Raw genomic sequence first — 23,367 nt, 5'->3', positions numbered from 1 at the left:
CTGGGCTTGATCATCCAACCGGCTTTTTACCCATCTGGTTGCCCATTTGAAGAGACAGACCATAACATCCTAACTTGCAGTGAGACAGTGTTGAAAGCCTTGAGATAAATGACATCCCCTGCTCTCCCCTCATCATTAAAACTAGTCATTTTATTATAGAAGGCAATTGGGTTGGTCAGGAATGATTTACCCTTGGCAAATCCATGCTGACTGTTCTCAGTCACCTCCTTCTCCTCCGTATGTCCAGAAAAGTGCATTCCAAGAGGACTAACTCCGTAACTTTCCCAGGAACTTAAGTGAGATTGACCGGACTGTAGTTCCCACGTTTGTTTCCCTGCAGTTACTGAGGACCTTCCTTCATCTCTGTGACTTCTCAGAGATGAAGAGTGGCCGATTATCTCGGTGTCTGTGGATGCAGCTTTTCTGATCCCATGGATTTATATAGGTTGAGATCTTGCAAGTCATCCCTGACTCAGGCTGCATCTACTGCTTCTAGTTCTTGAACCCCTTCGCTAAACACCAGATGCTTTTGAGACCTTGTGAAGACTGAAACAAAGGAGGTATTGAGTCCCTCAACGTCATCTGTGTCTGCTGGCACTAGATCACCTGCCCAATTCAGCAACAGGCTTCTATTTTCCCTGTTTGACCTTTCATTACTATTGTAGCAGTAGAAGCTGCTCTAGTTGCCCTTGACATTCCATGCAAGTCTTAACTCCCATTGAACTTTGTTTAACTTGACACAATCCTTACATGCCCATGTGGTGTTTCTAAATTCCTCCTTGGTCACCTTGTCCCTGCTTACACCTCATATATACAGCCTTTTTGCATTGGAGCTCCACCATGAGTTCCTTGCTTCTCCAAGCCAGTCTCTTCATACATGTGGTTGTCATCTTGAGTATTGGGATGGACCGCTGAGGAACAGCTGGAGCAAAGTGAAGAACACTTGGAGGATGTTGTCTGTAAAAACCTGAGGCATTTAATAACTTATCTGATTTTTTTATTTATTTGAATTGAGATTTTTCCATTAGTCGCAACTTAGAACGAGTTCCAAATAGTTTGGAGCTATGAGGATGTAGGGATTAAGATGTATTATATTACATATTGCATTCCTCCTGTTTTTCTCAGAAAGCACATGTGTATTTTTTTTGTTCCAATGAATTAGGATTTATTGAATTTTAATTGAAAAAAGATTTGTTTCCATTCTTTTCATAAAGTTAGAGAAAATAATGTTGTGTTTTCTACAGAAAGTATTTTTGTTCTGGCATTTTAATGGTTTAATAAGAGTAATGGTGCCAGCTGTCACTTTCTCCAATGCATTGGAGAATGAACTAAAGTGGTTACATCCTGTACCTGGGAACTGCAAACCATCAGTCTATTGTGAAGGAGGGACCTTTATCTCTCATTTACTCATAGACTAAATAGTATGATTTATTCTGATAAAATACCTGTTTTTCTTAGCATGCATGTTGTGTGTATAATTTAGTTTAAAAATGTTATTTTTATCATAATGCGCATACACAATGTTGTAAATTAAAGTAACACAGTTAAAATTCTGGTACTTAACTGCTTAATTTCACAAACTAAGGGATCACTGCATGTACTTTTTTTTTGGTATATGCAACTGTAAAGGCAAATAATTGAGACTCTTTACCAGAGCCACATGCTAAAAGTTGATTAAAAATGTGTTGGTTTATGAATCTGATTCAGCCAATGTCTAGGAGAGTAGCTTGAATTTAGCCTGATCCTGCCTTTTAGACTGTTATTGTTCTCTGTCATATTTAATTTCTAGTGATGTCCTTCCAGTTCTAAGTTACTATGTTAAGGCTTTTTGGGGACAGAGACATCCTCTGTTGTCTTGTTTCAGTTGCATCTTTTGATGTAGCCAGAGATGGTGTCACAGTTAGAGTTTACTGAACAAAACCAATTCATTTTTGCTGTAAATATATGTGGGAAATACAATTATATAGAAGCATTTATTGTCAGATTGTTAATATGAGATTTAGTAAGATTTTCAATGCCAGACTCCCTCTTGACCTTTGTGGTAAAAATATCATTAATCAGTACATATCCATGACATACCTTAGCTTTTATGAACTGACATATCTTGAAAAAGTTTTCCTTCACTTAAATATATTCTGAAAAACTGTAATTCGTATTCACCACAATAGTCTGTCGGGAATCATCTTAGAAAGTACACGTAGAAACATATTGGCAATGCAGTATAGAGTATGTGATAGCTATGTAACATAACTGGTGTGGGCACACAGCGGTTGACTTGTAGTTGCAGGACTGCTAGGTAAGGGAAAACAGAAGATATGAGACTGAAGGAAAAGATGACTGAGAGGTTGTCTTTGAACCTGTGTGTTAGGAATGGACTACTTGGGGTATCAAAGTATAAAAAAAGAGATGTGTGTGAGAAGAGCTACTCTGTGAACAAATCCTGCAGTAGGAGTTGGCAGGATTCAACCAGCCCTCTTCCCGATTTCTGTATACTTCCTGCAGCATTTACTGACTTCATGAATGCCTATAGAGAATGCCCTTTGTATCTATTGACATTATTAGACCAACACAGAGTCCTGAAATCAATTCTTAACAGCTACGAAACCTTTAATTTGAATGCTGCATTAATACCCTATTCTGTAAAGTCGTCTTATAATAATATTAGATCCACCAGAGCTAAATGCTGTGTAGGATGCTGAATGTCAACCAAGGCTGGTATTGAGTGGTAGGTACTTTAAAGCTTGTAAACTCAGTACTAACTTTATAGAGATATCAACTCTTTTGTTTTATTTATAACTGACTAAACCCTTTTTTTTGTAGTTTCTGGTATGCCAAAATAGCAATGTACTTATTTGATTTGTCTTCCTTTGAGAGGCATGGTAGATGGAGTATAAACTATTAAATAAAACTAATGGAGTGAGAGTCTGGTGTAGCGTATGGATGAACAGCTGCAAAAAACTAATAAAAAGAAAAAGTAGTCCCCAGGAGTTGTCATGGTGAAATATGGAAAGGGAGTGTATCTCCTGAAAGAGCTTACTTTCTTTCCCACTGCCCATCAAAAACTGCTCACTTAGGTGATGATCCTGTCAAGCTACCTTTTGTAGAGAGGCATGTATTATTTCTATCACTGATTTTCCTAGCTAAATAGTTTTAGCTGAAAGACCATGATATATCTCCTGATATCAAACGGCAAGAATTTTACCCACCACTTGAGAACCTTTACTCAAGCACTTTGTTTGCCGGTGGGAGAGGAAAGAGAAGTTGCAGAAGCAGCGGAGATGCGTGCACTTTCAAAGGATTTTTGACATGATCTAAAAATCTCTTTCATTTTATGTCTCTCATACACAGTAGTAATAATCACGTTGTAATTTGTTTATCTGCATAATTAATGTTAAGAAGGCATAATGCACCTTTTCTCTCTCCCAGAAGCTATAATAAATAAGAAAGTCTACTGTAGATCTGAAAATGTTTCAGCTCTAAAATCTGTTGTCATAGGTCTTCCCTAGACTAGAATAAGGCACTTTGTGTCTTCCTTGAAGCTGGAAATTTCCTTTTCTCATTATTTAAAGTTAGTAGGAACTATCACAGAGATCAGATTTATATAAAAGCAGACCTCTAAGTATGGGATGGATTGACAGGATCAGCCCGGTAGCGTGCAGTTCAGTGTTTTACGTGGTGGGACTAACTGTGATGATGCATAGTCCCTCTTTTAAGTTCCTTTCTCTCCAAGGAGGAGTCTGCCTCCAGATGTGCTAGTCTATTGAAATTCAGGCTTTAAAAAAAAAAAAAAAGTTCTTTTAAAAATCTGTCTTCATATGTTAGATGCATGTACTGAGGATTCATCAGCTATGCTAGCATAAGTGCAATAGAGGCGTTAAGAGTCAAGAGGTTATAAATCGTGTGCAACTTACAGAATTGGGTGCAAGGAAACAAGGTGCAGGTGACTGAATGGACACACAGAGATTCATAGTGTGAGATTATTCGTCTTTGCATACGTTTCCATATGTTTACAGTGTGTAAATAAGTATATTTATGCTTGAAATAAGAAAGAAAAAGGACTGAAATAAGCTGGTTGTTAAAGATAGAGCCTTACAATTTTCATTTTTATTAAATTTTATTTTATCTGAGTATGCTTTCATGTGCATGTAGATATGAAATGTTAGCTCTGTAAAGTGTATTAGGGTTTACTGATGGTCAACTTCTTCTTGGAAAACACACTCTCTTAATATAGTAAAGGGATGTGTTTAACCTAAATAGTTGGAAAAGGCTGTGGAAACCAAATTTCCTCTGGGTAGGAACAGTGAGGGGTAAATCATAGGCAAACAGTGTTTAGAAATATAAGATGCCTATGAGAAACAATGACTGTTTATAAAAGTTGAACTATTCTTACGCAAAAAACAAAGCAAACCAGTTGAGTAGTGTAACGTTTGTCTAAATATTTCCATAGGTTTCAAAGCACTTAGTGACCCACTCTACAGAGCCTCTGTGGTAGATGGAGCTGATATTTTATTACTGACTTTAAAAAAAAAAAAAAAAAGTGTAAAAGTAGTTACAGTGGCACCTTGTTTCCCCCCACATTTGCTGAACTTTGAAACTGTCAGACCTGTCAAAACTCGCACACTCAGCTGAAGACTTGTGCTGTAGGCAGACTCCATCCGTGAGGTAGAACTGAAGGGCCCATCCCAACTGCTTAGCGGTGTGTGAGAGTAAGCTGGAAAAAAAATTGACCCAACTCCAATTTCAGGTGTGAAGTTATAAGTATTGACTGTTCTGCAGTTTACCTGTGTAAAGTCGAATTTCTTAGGCTTTTCTATCAGAAATAAACTGCAGTTGTGAACTTAACTGATGTTGAGGGTACAGCTGAGATCATCTGCTCTGAGGCAAATCTCATTCTTTTATGCTCCCATAAAGTAATCAGAATTTAAAGTTGTGCTGTCTCAACAAAAAAGCATCAGTTGACATAATTTTAGAAGCTGTATTTAGTGATATTTTAAATACATGCTGTGCTGTAAAGGAGTTATCTGTTGAATAAACATGCTAAAAAATAACATGTCTCAATCCATAGAAGAAATGAACATAAACCCCTCATTTCTACTTGAGGTTAACCAGAAAAGAAAAATAGCATAGTTATTTTTTGATTCCTTGGTTCGGAAATCCTAAGAAATATATTTTCTTAACCTTATTGTCTAACTACCACAGAATTCCCTCCCTTGATGTTTGTCTAAGTAATATAGACTCAGTACGTCGCTCTGCTCGTTTTATCATGTGGTTTGTATATGGAGTGCATGCACTTAACATGTGCCAAGAGGAAATAACATGTGGGCTGAATGAAGAAGGATACATGGTGTATGAACTTGTTTTCGTTTGTACTCTCTTCTCTTTCCCCAATCTTGCTGCAAGCTACTGTTTAAACTAATAGTAGTCTACTAAGCTGCTCAGTTTTTATTGCTTTTTCCTTCTCTTTCCACTGGTTTTCAAAAATACCCTTTAAAGACCTCCTGCCAGCTTCAGCAATGGGATTGAGGTGTATTGCTTTCCATCCCCTATCCTCTTTTGGGTTTTTCTTTAAGTAAAGATGATTCATCAGTGAAGAAAAGTTGATTGCTAGATATTGCAACTTTGCTTTGTCTAGACGATAGGACTATGAGATTGCTTGCACTACCCTGCCAAGAACCAGCCCCTCTTAAGGAGGAAAATAATTCCTCCACCAGTTGTATGTATTTTGTATCGAATCATGTTTGCCTTTACTTTTGTACAGTGGACTAAGCGCCTGCTGGGGAACGGCAACTTTCAACTGCTTACAGTTAATTTTAAAAATTACGGCTTTGAAGATTGAAGGATACTATCCCCTTACTATTTCCCTGAATCACCCAGTATCTTCGGCGTGCATTCCCATAAAAAACAGGGTGTGGCAAGGACTGAGTTCTCTAAGCAAAGGACTTGCATACTGGCTAACTTTTTTTTTTTTGGTGGAAGTGATCATGTTTTAAAGCAAGCATCAATTTACAATTATTTTGGCATCCCAGCCAACTGCTGGGCCATCATAGAATGTTAATAATTTTAATGTTTCTGATAATTGAAAATCAGCAGTGACTGCAATGGCTAGTGAGCTGCACAGACGTCCTATGAGCCTTTCCATAGCCTTTCAGCCATGGCTGATTTCTTCCCTGTTGCCTTAATGTGGAAGTTTGGAGCATGTGAAATTTCGTGGTTGTTAACGAAGCAGCAGAATGAGTGAGAGGCTCCCGCCACATTCCACTAGCTGTACAAAGCAGGCAGATGGAATTAAAATCTGGGGTTTTGTGCTTTTTTTTTTTTCCTTCTTCTTCAGAAGAGATGTATTTTTAATGGAGATGGGCATTTTTACTGAAAGGTTGTAAAACATCCAAACTGGAATATGTTAAAGAAACAGATCAGCAACCAAGAAATAGAGCTCCTAAGCAGCTGAAGTTCTATCATCTTCTAGAAGTTTTGGTGTGTTTAAAGACAAGAGGAAACAAAATATTGCTTTGATTTTTCTCTATTTTATTTTTTTTCCCGTCAGACAGTATTTTAATTTTTTTCATGGGATGTTTAAGGTATTAAACTGCATAATTAATGTTAGGAAGGCATAATGCACCTTTTCTCTCTCCCAGAAACTATAATAAATAAGAAAGTCTACTGTAGATCCGAAAATGTTTCAGCTCTAAAATCTGTCGTCATAGGTCTTCCCTAAACTAGAATAAGTCTTTTTCTGTTATTCTTACTAGAATAAGTCCCTTCTATTGACAGCTGTCAGTATGAGTATTCTACTGATCTACCTCTTGGAAAAGGCATTAATGAAGCATATCCATTGTTTCTAAATCATCTGGCACAGTGTAAATTATGTTTTACTGAAGTTTTAAGTTCTCTATGCATAATCGCCACGCTGGTTCATGTGAACTCGGTTCTTCTCCCTCTTCAGGGACTGCATTGCAACATGTCCAAAGCTAACGAGTGTTGACTGAAGAGGAAGAACATGTATATGGCTAGTTAGCATTGCACGGCTGAGGAGTTGAGAGTCGGCCCTTTTTAACTTGCCTTGGTGTAAGCCATTCATGCCCAGCTCTTCATGGAGCCCGTGGCTGCACAGTTGTCACAGACCGGCAGGATGCAGTTGTGCTGTGTGGAGCGGGCGGCCCTGCGGGCTCCACCGCTGGTGAGGATGCCCGCGCAGCCTGCCTGGCCTCTCACAGCAGCGGCAGCAGCACGGCTCTACGTTTTGCAAGAAACGTCCTTAATTCAGTTCTTCTTGGTTACTTCTCCTGAAGTAATCTAGACTGCTAGTTCATGAAAGGTGGTGACAGTTGCGGTTACTGGCCTTCTGATCCTGGGTAGCCCTGTTTTCATACTTGGTAGTGACCAAATTTCTGGAGAGACTCCTTCTGGTGGTCTTCCCTTCCAGGTTCTGCGCAGCTTTTACAGGGCCTGCCTTGCACTCACTCAGTGGTACCTGCTGCCCTTACTGCCTGTCACTGAATGTCACCTTCTGCTGGCTGTTGCATCGGCTGAGAGATCTGGGGACACCCTGGCCCACCCTTGGGCCTTGCCTGGAGCTCTACAGTTTCCAGGAATCTTAGAGGTGCGGAGGAAAAACATGTGTTGATTTTCCCTTTTTCCCCTCAATTTCTTAAATAAACTTTCAGAGATATTTTGTGTTTATTTGACAGAATGGGTGGAAGTCGAGAAGTGCAGTCAGTGCTTCTTCAAAGTGATTCTTTTTCACATGCTTTCCTTCCTGCCTCCCTTCTGTGGCACTACTCATTTGCTATTGACAAGACTATAGGACGCTGAATGGCAGCTAATTTTGTTTGTGTGGCTGAACATGGTAGATACTCACTTGTTACATGGTAATTTGTCACATTCAGGCGAGACCACACTTTGACTTGTCATAAGCTTGTCTTTCCACTTACAGTGCTCACTTCAGGTTTTGTTCTGAAGGCTTTCTGGACAAAGAAATGCGGTTTTTCTCTACCATTTCTGAGAATTAGGAGCTCACCATTTTACAACGAGCTCTACGGTAAATCAACTAAAGTAGTTGTTAATAATGACAAATACCTGGAATTCGACAGTGCCCTTTAGAACAAAAATAATTTCTACAAAGAGAAGTGCTGTTCTGTTGTTTGCGGGGTTGTGGTTTTTCTTTTTCTTTTTCTTGCTTGTCACTTTCTTCTTTTGGCTTGAGGGCATCTTTTTGTTTTTGTGGTGGGGGAGTGGAGGGGGTGGGGAGTATGTTCCATTTTGAAGTCCTGGCTCCAAGCTCTTACCAAGATTAGTGTCAGGCTTTACCCTTTATGTCCTTTGTGTTACAGTAAGACTTGTTTTGTTGGTCTTTGTATTTTTTGCATGAAATATCTTCAGACCTGAAAATATTTTAAGAGCTATAGTCTTGGGCAGAACTGATAGAATCAAGAAATTGTATTATGCTAAAACAATGTAAATGAAGAAGTTTAGTATTTTCATATGCCAACATAAATAAGAATGCATCATTGCAAGATGGTCAGTTCTAGAAACAAGGTCTTGCTAACTGAAACATAGATATTTCCCACAAAAATAACACATCATTATTATAGCTGTCTGTAGGCAGTTGGCTTTATGCATCTGTTTCCTACAATACCAGTATAAAAATTGAGCAGGTTTCTTTACAAAACTCCATGTCGAGACCAAATACTGGTTTCCCATAACCATACAACATGATTTCCTTCAAAATGAATTCTGTGACCAGTTGCCAAAGCCAGTATGTAAGCCTTAAAAAGTGAAAGGTTAAGCCCCTCTGAAGAGAGGGCATGGTGGGGGAAACCCCGGAACTGAGCCCCCCAAACTCAGATGCTTCAGTTTTGGTTCTTACCTTCTTTTTCCTTAATTTTTATTTGTTTCTTCATGGTAGTCTGCTGGCATGATATTTTCATGGTTCCTAATTTGAACAATTGGTAAAGGTTGGTAGGCCTTTTGCTGTAAAGCAAACCAGGATTTGGAAATCCTGTTTCAACTCTTGGCTTACTTGACAGTCACTTTATGTTTGTTGTTCAAAATCCGGTGCAGAAAATCAGGCAACTGAAAATTTTTAGGCAGAGTTCTTGGCAACTTAAACTGTTGTTAAGCATGCTTAGTTATTATTTTTAAATATAATGCTATCCTCAAATGACTGATACTGTATAATTTAAAAATATTATAACATCAGGTATGCCATGTTTGAGTCAAGGGTTTATTTCCTTAGAAGTGGGAAGGGTATGGTTAACGAGATCTCTTCCAGCTGGCTAGTGTAACTTTGCAAAGTAGGTTTTATTGTTTTTTTTCTGGAATGGCCTGGGGCTCTAGTTTCATGCTGTTTCTGTGTATGAGAGAAAGAAAACTCAAGGGGGCTGTAATTGTATATCATGGCTGATACTTTGTCACTGCATAATTTCTGTAGAACTTGCAAGTGATTCTGAGTATATAAAAACTGTGCTTGCAGCGCTGAAACCACTTTCATCTAGATGGGGGTTCAGTCTTTTTTCCCCTTACACCTTCTTGTATTTGTATGCAGCGTGTGTGTTTGAACAATGAAGCATAAACATTTCAAAACCCTTGTTCAGAAGAATAAGAAATAAGTAGTCATTGCAGCAGATGTTACTGTCTCTTCCCCGAGGGCACAGACAGTCAGAACCCAAATTCCCTTTAATTATCCCAGTAATAGACATATGCACACACATAAGAATGCAGAAATATGTACTTCTAGCTGGGGAAGCTCTGGCAGGACAAAGAAAACAGGAATGCAGGCTGGATTTTAGACCTTGAGACTTTGGAGGTTAGAGCGGATTGTAAAAGCAGGTCAGGGAACCAGGGCAGGGCAATTGCTGTGACTGTGCCTGCCCTGCCTGGAGAGGGGTATGCAACTCGTGGAGGCAGTGACTTTGTGCCTAATGAGAGAACCAAAGAAAGATGTGAGGAGTCGGGCAGAAGGAAGTAAGTTTACAGTAGGCTTAGGAAAGAAGTTCAAGTTCACTCGGTTAAAGTCAAGAAACATATTCTTTAAGTATGCTTTATTTTCTGTTTTTTCCATTAATAATAAATAAATTACCCTGCCTCATTACCTCCAAAGTTGTTCTGAAGCTGTAATAGTTGTTTAAAAAACAAAGGCCCAATAAGCAGGTGGTGAACTTTCTTGAAAATGTCAAGAGGTTTATGGTCTTGGGATTTGTTTTATTACAGATGATTTAAAGTGGAGAGGAGCTCGGGGAGCTGGCAGAGCTTCTAGATAAGGCCAGAGCTACGTATTTATTTCTTGGCATCTGCAGTTCTCTGTAAGGAAAGGCAAGCTTCAGGACTGTGTTAAGTTGTATTGGATAGTAGAAGGAAAGCAGCTGCCTTGTTTGTGATCTAAAGAGACCTCCAGAATACTGCATCTTGAAAGGGAGCTGTAGTTTTGAGGTTGGTTTTGTCTTTTTGTTGTTTTTTTTTTTTTTCCCCTCTCCCTATAAGCAAAGATGAGCTCTGAACTGCAGATGGAGATCTGACACATTTCCATGTTTCCAAAGGGGAGCCAAATGTAGTGTGGTGAGACTTAAAAGAGGAACCTTTTAGTTTGTGGTTGCTGATTTAATCATGCTGGGCAAAGTCGTAACTCCATCTTTTATAGAGCATTGGATTGCATTAGCTAACCCTGCCTAAACAATTGTTTTTATTTTCTTCCTTGGCAGGAAGAAATGATGTTTTATTTTCTTATATCTTCTTGGATCACTATTTTAGAAACTGTACAGTTCTTACTGTCTAATTACTGTTTAATTACCAGGATGCCTATATTTTTCAATGTATTATCTACATTTAAAAATATTCTTGATTTTTATAAGAAATATTTTTCATTTTCAATTTTATTAAAAATTAGGGATTAGCTACTATAAATACACATTCTTTTGTTTCCCAGTTATGATGTCCACATACTCTTAATTCTATATTACTAAAGTCAGCGGTGTACACAGCCCTGGTATAAATGTGTTCTGTATGGTAAGGGCTACATGCAATGTCTTTTTCATTAAAATGCAATACTGAGTATTGTAACAGACCTATCTGTCCTAATCCTTTCATTTTACAGAGAAACATGAAATGGTGTCAGCTGATGCCATCTTTTTATTGCTGAACTAGTACTTTTCTCTACATATGTTGCATCCAGTCTTCTTCTGGTGTACTCCATTTAGATTATAAGAACTTTCTGGTAGCAAAGACTGTTACATCTGTTGCATCCATGACCATCCTTAGCCTTGACATCTGGATGTTTGTACCATATATATGGAAAAGTGGACATGCCAACTATGTTCTAATTTCAGTAACAGGTGGACCAGGAGTTTCACTGGGGCATTGGGCTGGGATTGACTTGGCTTTTTGATTTTTTTTAGAACAGATTTGTCTCTTTCTGTAAGGTTTAAATGTTAGAGAGTTGCTTTTTTCTTGTTTGTCCATTTGACTAAGGTTCTTAATGCAGTAGTTTGTCCTTCTGGAATACTAAAAATTACAGAAAAGGCACCTTCCTGGCCTCTAATTCATCCTGGTGGAGTATATATGTGCTTGGTATCTAAGGGTCAGATTACGTGGGTATTTTCTTGCTCCTTATACATAACTTCAACTCTGGGACTAAAATGCAATGCTGGTACTAGCTTTAAGCTCTCCTATTGTAAGAAGCATTAATAATTATTTTCTTTGCCTCTGAAATGCATGCTAAAGAAGGACAGCATTAGGAGCCATGTAGAAAGGATTAATGAATGCCCAGAGTGCTGACCCGAGCTGTAACTATATCGAGTGCGCCTGGCTTTGCATCCCCCCGAGCTGGAAGACGGGGATGGCGAGCAGGATGAACCCCCCGTAATCCAAGAGGAAGCACTCAATGACCTGCTACGCCACCTGGACACTCACAAGTCTATGGGGCCGGATGGGATCCACCCGAGAGTGCTGAGGGAGCTGGCGGAGGTGCTCACCAAGCCGCTCTCCATCATTTATCAGCAGTCCTGGTTAACGGGGGAGGTCCCGGACGACTGGAGGCTTGCCAAGGTGATGCCTATCCACAAGAAGGGCCGGAAGGAGGATCCGGGGAACTACAGGCCTGTCAGCCTGACCTCGGTGCCGGGGAAGATTATGGAGCGGTTCATCTTGAGGGCGCTCACAAGGCGTGAGTGGGACAACCAGGGGATCCGGCCTAGCCAGCACGGATTCATGAAAGGCAGGTCCTGCCTGACCAACCTAATCTCCTTCTATGACCAGGTGACCCGCCTAGTGGATGAGGGAAAGGCTGTGGATGTGGTCTACCTGGACTTCAGCAAGGCCTTTGACACCGCCTCCCACAGCATTCTCCTAGAGCAGCTGGCGGCTCACGGCTTAGACAGGTGGACTCTGCGCTGGGTCAAAAACTGGCTGGACGGCCGGGCCCAGAGAGTTGTGGTGAATGGAGTCAAATCCAGTTGGCGGCCGGTTACGAGCGGTGTTCCCCAGGGCTCAGTACTGGGGCCGGTCTTGTTCAATATCTTTATCAATGATCTGGATGAGGGGATCGAGTGCACCCTCAGTAAGTTTGCAGACGACACCAAGTTGGGCGGGAGTGTTGATCTGCTCGAGGGTAGGAAGGCTCTGCAGAGGGACCTGGACAGGCTGGATCGATGGGCCCAGGCCAACTGTATGAGGTTCAACAAGGCCAAGTGCCGGGTCCTGCACTTCGGCCACAACAACCCCATGCAGCGCTACAGGCTTGGGGAAGAGTGGCTGGAAAGCTGCCTGGCGGAAAAGGACCTGGGGGTGCTGGCTGACAGCCGGCTGAACATGAGCCGGCAGTGTGCCCAGGCGGCCAAGAAGGCCAATGGCATCCTGGCCTATATCAGAAAGAGTGTGGCCAGCAGGAGTAGGGAAGTGATCGTGCCCCTGTACTCGGCCCTGGTGAGGCCGCACCTCGAATACTGTGTTCAGTTTTGGGCCCCTCACTACAAGAAGGACGTTGAGGTGCTGGAGCGTGTCCAGAGAAGGGCAACGAGGCTGGTGAGGGGTCTGGAGAACAAGTCTTCTGAGGAGCGGCTGAGGGAACTGGGGTTGTTTAGCCTGGAGAAGAGGAGGCTGAGGGGAGACCTCATTGCTCTCTACAACTCCCTGAAAGGAGGTTGTAGCGAGGTGGGTGTCGGTCTCTTCTCCGAAGTAACAACTGATAGGACGAGAGGAAATGGCCTCAAGTTGCACCAGGGGAGGTTTAGATTGGATGTAAGGAAAAATTTCTTTACTGAAAGAGTGGTGAAACATTGGAAGAGGCTGCCCAGGGAAGTGGTTGAGTCCCCATCCCTGGAGGTATTTAAAAGACGTGTAGATGAGGCACTTAGGGAGATGGTTTAGTGGGCATGGTGGTGTTGGGTCGATGGTTGGACTCGATGATCTTAGAGGTCTTTTCCAACCTTAATGATTCTATGATTCTATGATTCTACAGGGAGTCTGCATGCACAGCCTAGGCAACAGGCACTCTAGAGCATCTCCCCGTGGGCTTTTCCCCAAACCTCCTCTAGAAGAGAGCTCCACAGCATGGCTAAGACACAGTCACCTTAGTGATACAGTTCTGCAAGACAACCTGCGTAAGCAGTCAGGATCATAAAGTTAAGGAGGTAAATGGTCCTGGAAGCAAATCTGCCAACTTACCATTGCATATAGAAAACATATGTCTGGAATTACAGGTTTTGGAAAAGCAGCCTGTAACAGGCAGGCCTTCTCTGCTTTGCCCTGAGCTGCTGTCTTCAAAGTGTTCAGCTTCTACCATGGGCCTTATGGAAGAATAGCAAGTAGCAGGGCAGATGTTCATGCTCAGACTTTGAGATGAGTATAATTAGCATATAGTTTTTGCTGGGGTACTTCTAACTCCTAGAATGAGTCTTTTCTGTGAGAGAAATGGAAAAATATTTGCTGTGCTTACTATATTTGTTAGATGAGTTTTCTGGTTTGTGATTCGCTTGTCTTGTCTTGTCTTTGCTTGTCTTTCTCAAAAGAAATGGCACTTTTAATGATTTCATGGTTAATGCATCCAACAGGAATATACCCATTGGGAAAAGCCCATTCTGGCCTGTTCTGCAACAGTGCTAGGCTAGGGTAGAGGAAGAATTTGGTCCAAAGTAAGTACAAATATGTAAAGAACGACTTTGTCATTAAGTAATGTACAATAATATACATTAAGTACACATATGTAAAGAATGACTTTACAAATATGTAAAGAATAAGTTGCATTTGTATGGGTTTAAACACTTAGATACCAGAAATAGAACCACCATAGTTGTCGTGGAGCTTCACGGCGCTGTAGCCTGAGGAGTGCACGAGGTAGTTTGTTCAGGTGTAGCATAGGTTTCTCTCCGCTACAATGACAACCGGACAAGCCCTGATGCCTGAGCTAGAAGTCTGTTTGCAGCTGTGTTTTCAGAAACTCATTTGAGGAATAGAACATCTGTGTAGAATATCTTATGTTGTCACTTACATGTTTGTAACTATAGCTGCTTTCTTCCTGTTATTTACTACTTTTTTTAAACCTTATTGCTCAAAATTATTTAAAACATGGAGTCATTGTACACGAATGCTGAGCAACACATGCCTTGAATAAGTCCTAGAAAAATAAGTTATGTGGTTGACAAACTAAGCTTCAGCCCCTTTCAGATAAGCATGGGTGAATTGTGATTGGTTTCAGAAGTAGTACAGCCGTTCTTTGGCTGAACTGTCATGATGGAGTCCTCTTTTTTGGTCAGAACCTGTGGAATAGTATTTGCACATATTTCCTTTCTTCGCTCAAGCTGTGGTACCTTTTTTCCTTTCAGCTGCAGTGAGTCAATGACTTACCAGCAAGGGTGTGTTTAATGCATTTCTGTGAGGAGAGAACACAGTGAAAGAGCTAGAAAAGACTGGTGATTGGAAATGTAAGAAAAAAAGTACAGAAAAAGTGAGTTGTAAAAGATGCAACAGGCTATGGCATGCCATTTTTCTCTTTTTTCCCAACACAGAACAATGCTTGTCTTCCTGAAGTTGTTCTGAGTGAATTTATTATTCATGGATATATTTATGTTGTAATGGGAATTTAAAAATGAGGACTTAACAATCACACTGAATTGATACTGATGATGCACAGAAATTACTGAAGAAAATCTTGTTTTTCTCAGTCCTAGTTTTAAAATAGTTAGGGACAATGGAGTCCTGAAGCATCACAGCAGAGTGTTTACAAGTGCACCTAACTGTGTCTTTAAAGAGCAAATGTTGCAAATAAATCCTGAAACAGGGCGCACTGAATGAGCAAACAGGTGGATCGCCTCTTGCCAGCCGTGACACCTCGCTTAATAGATTCCCCTGGGGTTAATGGGGCTGGCACCAGGGCAGCGGGGGTGATGTAATGGAGTCAATGTGACACACCACTGTGGAGACTCTGACTTGTCTCGCTGCCTTTGAAGAGGATAGTAATGTAACTTGAGTGTCACAGGAAGAGAAGATCTAAGTTAGGCTAAAATCATTATACAGCTTCAGGAAGACGGGCATTATTGTATCATCCTTAGATTAGATACATTTAATTATAAAATAACTTTAGCATGCGGTAGTATATTTTAATTTTCTTATGATAAGATTAGTGAATTTGTCGTACCGATGCCACCCAGAGACTTCTGTTAATATTGCAAATCTGCTAGTTTTCAACTGTGGTATTATTATTATTATTATTATTATTATTATTATTATTATTATTATTATTATTTTGCTAACAGAGTTTCTTCAAGAAGGTGGTACTGTGCGTTATGTTTAACTTTGTGCTCAATATTTTCAAAAAGGACACCATGGCATGAGGTGTCACATACATACACCATAAACACTGCTGAAATTTTTAATATCTATGTTAATTTTTTAATGAAGTCAGGTCTTTATTGTCTTTTAACTTTGTTATTTACCATTAAAGATCGCTTCTGAATTCAGTTCTAAACATACCACTCTATTCCTTATTAGTAATTTCTCAATTTATTTTACTGTTTATTGTAGCTTTGAAGGGCTGAATAATGAAACTTAGGTTGGAGACAACTTCACTGTTTCATTTGCAAAGAACCGTAGAGCTCAGCCCTTGGCAAGTCCTTGGACAATGTAAACCAAACAAGCTATGGCCTGTTGGGCAGCTACTAAATTTAAAGTAAAACCGAGACAGATTTCTGGACTTTCATTTTTTGTATATCTAACATCCTCCTGCTCAGCTCTGATTGTTAACCTCCTTTGTCTTTAAAGCTCTTTAGGAGACTCCCTTGACCTTTCCTAGGAGCTGAGGGGCCTTTGGTGCGTTTGCTTTGCCATAGGTTTATGAGTCATGGCAAACTTTATTTCCTATTAAAATCTAAGCTATTAAAAAAAACAAACCCAAAACCTGAAACACCCAGGAAAACTCACAGCATGTGATTCACAGCACGTGAAAGAGAGCTTTCTCAGAATCCAACTTTTTAAATACCCATCTTTTAGTTCCATGGGAAAACGTGCATTTTCTTTCAGGAATGTTTTTGAGTTACAAGGCTTGCAGATTTCAGTCCTGTAATAGCAATTAAAAAATAAATTAATCTTTTTTTGCTAAGGGTAAGTATGTCTTGAATGTACCAAAAGGACCCAGCGTGTGTTGGAGACCAGCTGTTGTCACAATGTACTGTATGTATACCATGATATAGTTTTCCATGGACAGCTTTAAGTCAGACCAATGTCTGTAGAACGGTAAACATGCATACTTAGTTTTAAAGGGGGAAAAAAAATCCAGGTTGAAGGTGCGTCTGAATAAGTGTTTTCAGTATTAGGAGTAAGAAAAAGAGAAGTCACTAAAGGGCTACGTATTTTACTGTGCTGCACATGAACTGAGGGCAGAGGAAGAAGAGGGTAATGCCGGGAAGGGGAGGGTTAGAATTGGAAAGGGGAGGGATGTTGCTGTTTGTCACCTGTGATCAGCAGGCAGCACGATTAGGTTACGTGTCAGCAGGCCAGCTTAATTAACTTACACATTTATTTATGGTACTGTTGTAGTATACAAAATCTATAGCTGTGTTATTTTGTAAAGCTTGTCATGTTGTATCTACGTGAAAACCATTAATAAAGTGAAATTTTTATTGCTTACTACTTCACCATGAGTTTTTAATTCAAAGAAAAATAATTTATAGACCTTTAATAGCTTGATACGCATTTTTGACTCTAAGGAGATAACTCGTAACAGAACTGAAAGGTCTTGTTTCACCTAAGGCTTTTCAGCTAGATTTTACTGTTTAGATGAAAAGAAATCTAATTTTTCTGTTGATTTAGTTACATAAATTTTCTGTAGCGTACCTCAAAGCAGAATTTCACCAATAAGTTTTTACTTTTACAGTTTACATGGGTTTTGTTTCGTTGTCTTTTTTGTTTGTTTTTTTTTTTGTTGGTGTTTTTTTTTTTGTTTTCCCATACGGAAGTATCACAAAGTTGTAGCTTTATCCCATAAAGGCTTATTCCTGCGTGACACGTGATGCCACTGTGACACACGAGATACAGTTTCAGGGTGTTTATTGAAAAAAAACCAGTTCTAGCTGCCATTTGCTCTTCCTGACTTTATTCCCTCAGGCATGAACACTGCTGAATGCAACAAAGACAGGATAAAATAATTTATATTTTGGAGGGACAGAGGGGAATCAGATTTCAGAGAGATTTCTTAGCAAGTCCTCATTCTTGTTCTCTAGCCTGGGCTTGCCTTGCCCTGCCTGGCCCCTGCCCCCTTGATTCAAACCTGGAAATGGTCTCAATCACCAGCTTGCTGTACCTTGAAGCTTTATTGTGCCTTGCTGAGACAGCAATACAAGTGGAAGAGAATTGCGTCCTTGAATGTCAGTCTTCCCTGTAGTCTTCTGGCACCACAATACCTCTGTGTACTGAAATGTCCCTGGTGTACCCATGCTATGGGGAGCTACTGCTTTCCTTGTTTTACAGGAGACCAAGGGTCTCATTTGTCGTACCAATATGGAGCTGAAGTAATCCCATTCTCAACTGCTTGCCGTGTCTCTCTTTCAGAGACTGCTGTTTCCACAGCAGGTCTGGCTTTACCTGTGAGCAGATCTGCTGCTGAGCCAGTGGCGTTTTCAGCTCTATCTGTCTGCACACAGCAATACACATTTGAACGTGTATACACATTGATAGCCTGAGTTGTACTTTGGCAGTTTAGGAATAGACTTGTGTGTGATTCTGCAAGATTGTTCCTCAGAAGCAGAAACCTCTGGGCACGAGCATAAGCAGAGAGAGCCCAGGGAGCCGTGGCTGCCATCTCAAAGAGTGCAAATTCCCTGCATGTGTGAGGCAGCACTTCCCATGGCTTGTGCAACCACCTGGAAGGGGAACGTAGCAGCCAAGGGACTAAACCCATGTCCTGGGGTTGTCCTTCCAGCCCCTCTTGCGACCTCTGCCCACTGGCTTGGTTGGACTCCCAGCCTGGGTACTCTGTTCTGTCTTTAAAGCCCTGAGTTTTTCCATAGGATATTTGTTCTGTGGTATTATCAGTTATTCGTTAGTATTATCATTTTGTCTGAATTTCTGCTACTTTATAAAATGCTTTTACACCCATTTTGGTCCTAGTCACAGTGCTTGATACAAGGAAAAGCAGCCTCTCTGCTGCCCTCGGAACTGAGAGCTGTTTCTGGTTGGGAGTTTGTGTGTGTGTGTGTGTGTGTGTGTGTGTGTGTATCTTTTCTGTGAAGACCATGTGCATATTCTGTGTCCATGTGGGAAATGTGTAAGGGAATTTATGGAGATTTTAGATACATTGGCTGATAAACTGATAAACATAATTTTATTTAGCTTTATTTTTCTTTTCTTTTTTTTGTCTTTTTCTCCGGTAAGTGAGATTCTTCAAGACCTATATCTGGATTTCCTCATCTTCATGTCCTACCTGATTTATCAACTTTTTAGAACTTTGCAATTGATTGTTTCATACAAAATGCATGACTGAAAAGTTAAGGTTGCAAAATCAAGTACAAAAAAGTTAAGAAATGCCTCTTTTGGGCTTGCCTGTGTAGCCTTATATATATAAATACAAATAGATAAGTAAGTATGTATAAGGCTGCACAGGCCTATAACATATATATATGTAGGTATGTGTATATTTTTTTTTCCTCCTATGGAATCCTGCTAGGTTTCTATGCACAGCATCTACAGTAGTAGCTGATGGCAGCTGTAATCAGTGATCTAATATGCGGCCCCATCCCCTTTCCTGCCCAGTGTTCAGACCCTGATTTGGGAATCTGTCCAGCGCAGATGGAATCAACAGTAGATTTAGCTACAAGTTCTGCAGAACATGTACAAACTGGCATTACAGGCCTGAAATTGCCCAGATGCATACAGGCTGTCATTAAAAATGCAGGTTAGTTTTCTGACACCCAAGTGATTCTACTGCACAGTTCCATCTGTTTTTCCAAAGTATATGATTCTACAGCTTTTGCACAGTGCGTTTAATGGTTCTCTGCAATGGCTGAACACGTCTTGACACAGAATAACATTTTTCTCCTGGGCCCTCTACTTAGGAATGGATGACCTACTTGTGCTAAAACTTTAATTTAAATTAGGAACAAATCATCCTGAAACAGGCACCAGACATGGATTATTTCATCCCAGACATTTGCAAAAGGAAAAATATGCTCATGAGTGAAGAAAGGAGCTTAGAATGGGTGTTGGCAACCTGAGCTGCAACTGGTGATACAATATCAAAAATTACACTGCCACGGCACTCTCAGGGGGGGTGGTGTTGACTCTGTATTCTAAATGGTCATGACCATGTGCTCACCTTTGGTCTTTTTATTGACTGTTTCACATCTATAGTCTTCAAATAGACAGTTTCACAGCCTGTTGTGCCATCCATACATAGCCCTCTTCACCTTTCACATGCATTCCGGACCACTGCTTTGTGACTACATTAAAAAAAAATAAATAAGAAAAATGCTTCAATATCCTGAGAATTGGGAGAGAAACTCTAGAGGATGAGACTTTTGTACAACTGCACTTTTTTTAAAGAACCCTTTATATTGTTATAGCAATTTTATGTATTCTGTGTGTCTGTGTAGAAAAAAAAAAAAAAAAAAAGTCATGCTTGTTCCCAGAACAGCATTTGTGTTCATATAGCTGCACTGTTGTGTATCCAACTAGTGATATGAATGGAAAAATAACTAATGATGCAAATATTTAAGGATTTGGTGTGCAGTTATTTATGTGTTTAACTTTGAAAGTAGGAATAGATTCATATTCTTAATACATGTAATGCTCCTTGCCAATTTTCAGCAACTCACCCACTTGTCTGCCCTGTTTTATGTAGCACTAAATTGGTCCGAGAAAGGCAGGTTAAAAACCCAAAAAGTTCACCTGGATGTCAAGCATTTTCTCTTTTTCATCCCTCATGTCTCAACCTTTTTATTGTGAAAATGATGAAAAGTCAAATTTGCTTGTTTTTCTCATTGTTTTCCACTTGATCGGATCCTTTTTCAAAGAACAAAGCAAAAAACCCCAAACCTCTAGTCCTCAGCTGCTTCTGATGCATGGTAAATTAGTCTGACTTCACTTGAGTATGTACCAGTGAGTTGCAGTTGTACTGTGGTGTTTTCTGCTTTACCTAAGGAGGAAAAACACATCTGGCTTATAAATCAGACCAAAATTTGAATGCTTCCTTCAAGCGTGTATTGGGTGACTGCTCTATATATTTTACAGGCCTGTAGTGTAAATTACGTGGTATGGTGGTAAAAGCCTCCTATGTTTCCTTAGAGGATCATACTGAGAAAACTTGTAGCCTCACAGTATCTGCAAATGTAACGTTGGCTACGTGATGTACTACAACTATGACATTTACAGTAACAGTTGTATTTCTTGATTGTTTTTAGAAATTGCCCCTTGGTTACATGTGTTCAGAGCAGAAGATGCTGTGGACTTCTCACAGTTAACGTTTGACCCAGGACAAAAAGAGCTTATTGCTGGAGCAAGGTGAGAAATCTATTTTCTTTTCATGTTGCTTCAGACTGGATTTTGTTCTTTGTTGATAAGTAGTATTGAGCCAACTTCTAACATCAGCTTGCTTTCATATGACTCCCCTGCCTTCCAGACCCACTAAACTGAACATTATGTATGTTTTTTTCTCTTATTCCTGACCAAAGTTAAAAGATGGACTACCTGGTATCAAGGATCCTAATAGCTTACTCTATTCTCATTTTTAAGAGGACTGTCCTGGAGTACTCTCAAACTTTGCATGCATACAGTAGAACAGGCAGATGCTGTATGACAATGTGAGAAGAGTTACCATAGCATAAAACTTACGATGATCCCAAATTTGGCTACACAATACGGCTCTTTGTGCTTGGATGTTTCTAATAATTATTCAGTATGGTGTCAGGAACGATTTGTTAAAGACTGCAGAATTAGTGGTAAAGTCAGTGGTAATCATAATTTTTGCACAGTAGGACAGTACTTTGCAAGCTGTGATCAACAGTGACACTGTCTTAGGTGTCAACATTGAAGCAGTGACAGTCCTTGAACACCATTTTTTCTTCTCTTAGCATATGAACTATATAGTAAAACATTTCGGTTGGCAAAAGATTTTAACCATCTAATCTTATTATTTAAATCTGCCTTCTGAATATATTTTACTCTCGAATTAATGAAGTTTTTCTGTTAGATTTAGCATTGGAATATACTTCTGTTTCCCAATTTGTTTCTTAGTTGAAAATGAGGTTCAAAATACAGAGTCATAAAATGCACCGCGAGAGAATTTTTCTTCCGTGTGCCAAGGGAAGGTGCTTAGCTACAGGGGCAAAACTTTCTGAGTGTGGAGATATATATCTGTCTCTGGCCCACCTGAAGTGGGATATCCTGTGCACGCAGGTTGATTTTTCTGTTCTGTAAGCTGCCAAATGAAATGAGGCATGAGGCTGTTAACTGGCGCTGTTCTGTAAAGACAGCCAGCGTAAGTCAGATCTGTCTGAGCCTTTCCTCAGTCCCATGGAATTGTGTGTTGGATCGATGCACACTGTATAAGACTCAATAACCGATGAAAAAAATGGGTTTTTTTTCCCTCCTCTCTTTTTTTTCTCCACACTGTTCATCTGGGCTCCAAATCTCAGCAAAGAATACGCTCATTTAAACTTGTGCTTTTGATGAAGTCTTTTGAGTCACTATGGGATAAGCTTTGGATGATTTTGTTGAATAGTCAGTGACTACGAAAAAATGCCAGCTGCCAATTCTGCCTTTTGCAAAAGACCCAATACAGTAAAAGCAATAGGATTCATTTGGTTTCTTTATAAGTTAATGCTGCTTCAGAGCTTTGTATCTCTTGTTCTGGCTAAAATTGCAAAATTAAAAATATTCAGTGTTTTTAAAATCACAACAGAAATCTTTGTTTTCCACAGTCCAGTATAGCTGGCTGTTATTTGTTCATAGAATTTATTGGATTTTTCCTTTCCTTATTCTGCATTTCCATTCTAAATTCTAAGCTTTTCCACAGCACTGTTGTGTTTGGCCATGGAGACCTCACTTTAGAATGACTGCACATGCCAGCGGGTTTCTCTAATTGTACATGTTATTGATACTAGTGTGTCCTTTTCACTACACACTTTTTCTCTTCTTGAAGCATTGTGCCAGACTATATGGTGAAAGTCATTGTATGTCATGGAGTCATAGATTCAGAGACTAGCTACCAGTTGTCAGGGTGCTGCAGTCCCAAAAATGCAAGTGTTGATCTTACTGATTGTGCACCTTTTGCATATAGTCCCCGCTATCATGTAGAATGAATCTGTTCACTGTGAATATGATGTCAAGTTTTCTGCTCGTTTGCAGGAGTGGTGTTTGCAGCCTTTCATAGTCTCAACTGGCTGCACTAATGTTTTTTTTTTTAACGCACTGTTTGTAGTTACCTTTCACCCAGGGCTATCTGAACAGACCATTAATATTACCATACTTGTGCTATGGCCTGTGGATAAAATTTTAGTACAAGTTTCTTGCACATCTGCCTCACAGGATTCACATATCTGAAGAGCCGTTAGAAGAATTCATTTTCTGTCCTAAGCCACAAATGTGCTCTCATAAAGACAGTGAAGAGAATGCAGTGTTAATTCCTGCTCCCTGGTGAAATATTTTTTGACATACAGTTATTTCTCTTAGAATATTCCAACAATTTATTTTTATTATCTTCTTGTACTAACACTTCAGTACTGAAAAACTAATAACTATGTGCAATGTGATTTCAGTAAGATCTGAACAGTTAAAAGTTCCTGTTCAGTTGGGAAAATGATAATTTGTAGCCCTCTAACATGGTTTCCCCTTCTCTACCCAATCAATGGTACAGAAGGGAAATATGTGATGTGGCACGTGCCAAAGTTA

At 39.9% G+C, this 23,367-nt stretch overlaps 1 protein-coding gene across 8 annotated transcripts in view; it reads left to right on the top strand.

Annotated features, from left to right (window-relative positions):
* SEMA5A (semaphorin 5A) overlaps positions 1–23,367 on the top strand; it is a 365,023-nt gene that overhangs the window by 110,889 nt on the left and 230,767 nt on the right. For all 8 annotated transcript variants that reach the window (XM_076330319.1, XM_076330320.1, XM_076330321.1 and 5 more), the window contains exon 4: positions 20,880–20,979. In XM_076330319.1, the coding sequence (XP_076186434.1) occupies positions 20,880–20,979 (100 nt within the window). The remainder of the gene's footprint in view (positions 1–20,879; positions 20,980–23,367) is intronic.

The sequence above is a fragment of the Aptenodytes patagonicus genome, chromosome 2 (assembly GCF_965638725.1).
Source record: "Aptenodytes patagonicus chromosome 2, bAptPat1.pri.cur, whole genome shotgun sequence".
Classification (NCBI taxonomy): Eukaryota; Metazoa; Chordata; class Aves; order Sphenisciformes; family Spheniscidae; genus Aptenodytes; species Aptenodytes patagonicus.
This window is presented reverse-complemented; position numbering and strand designations above follow the sequence as displayed.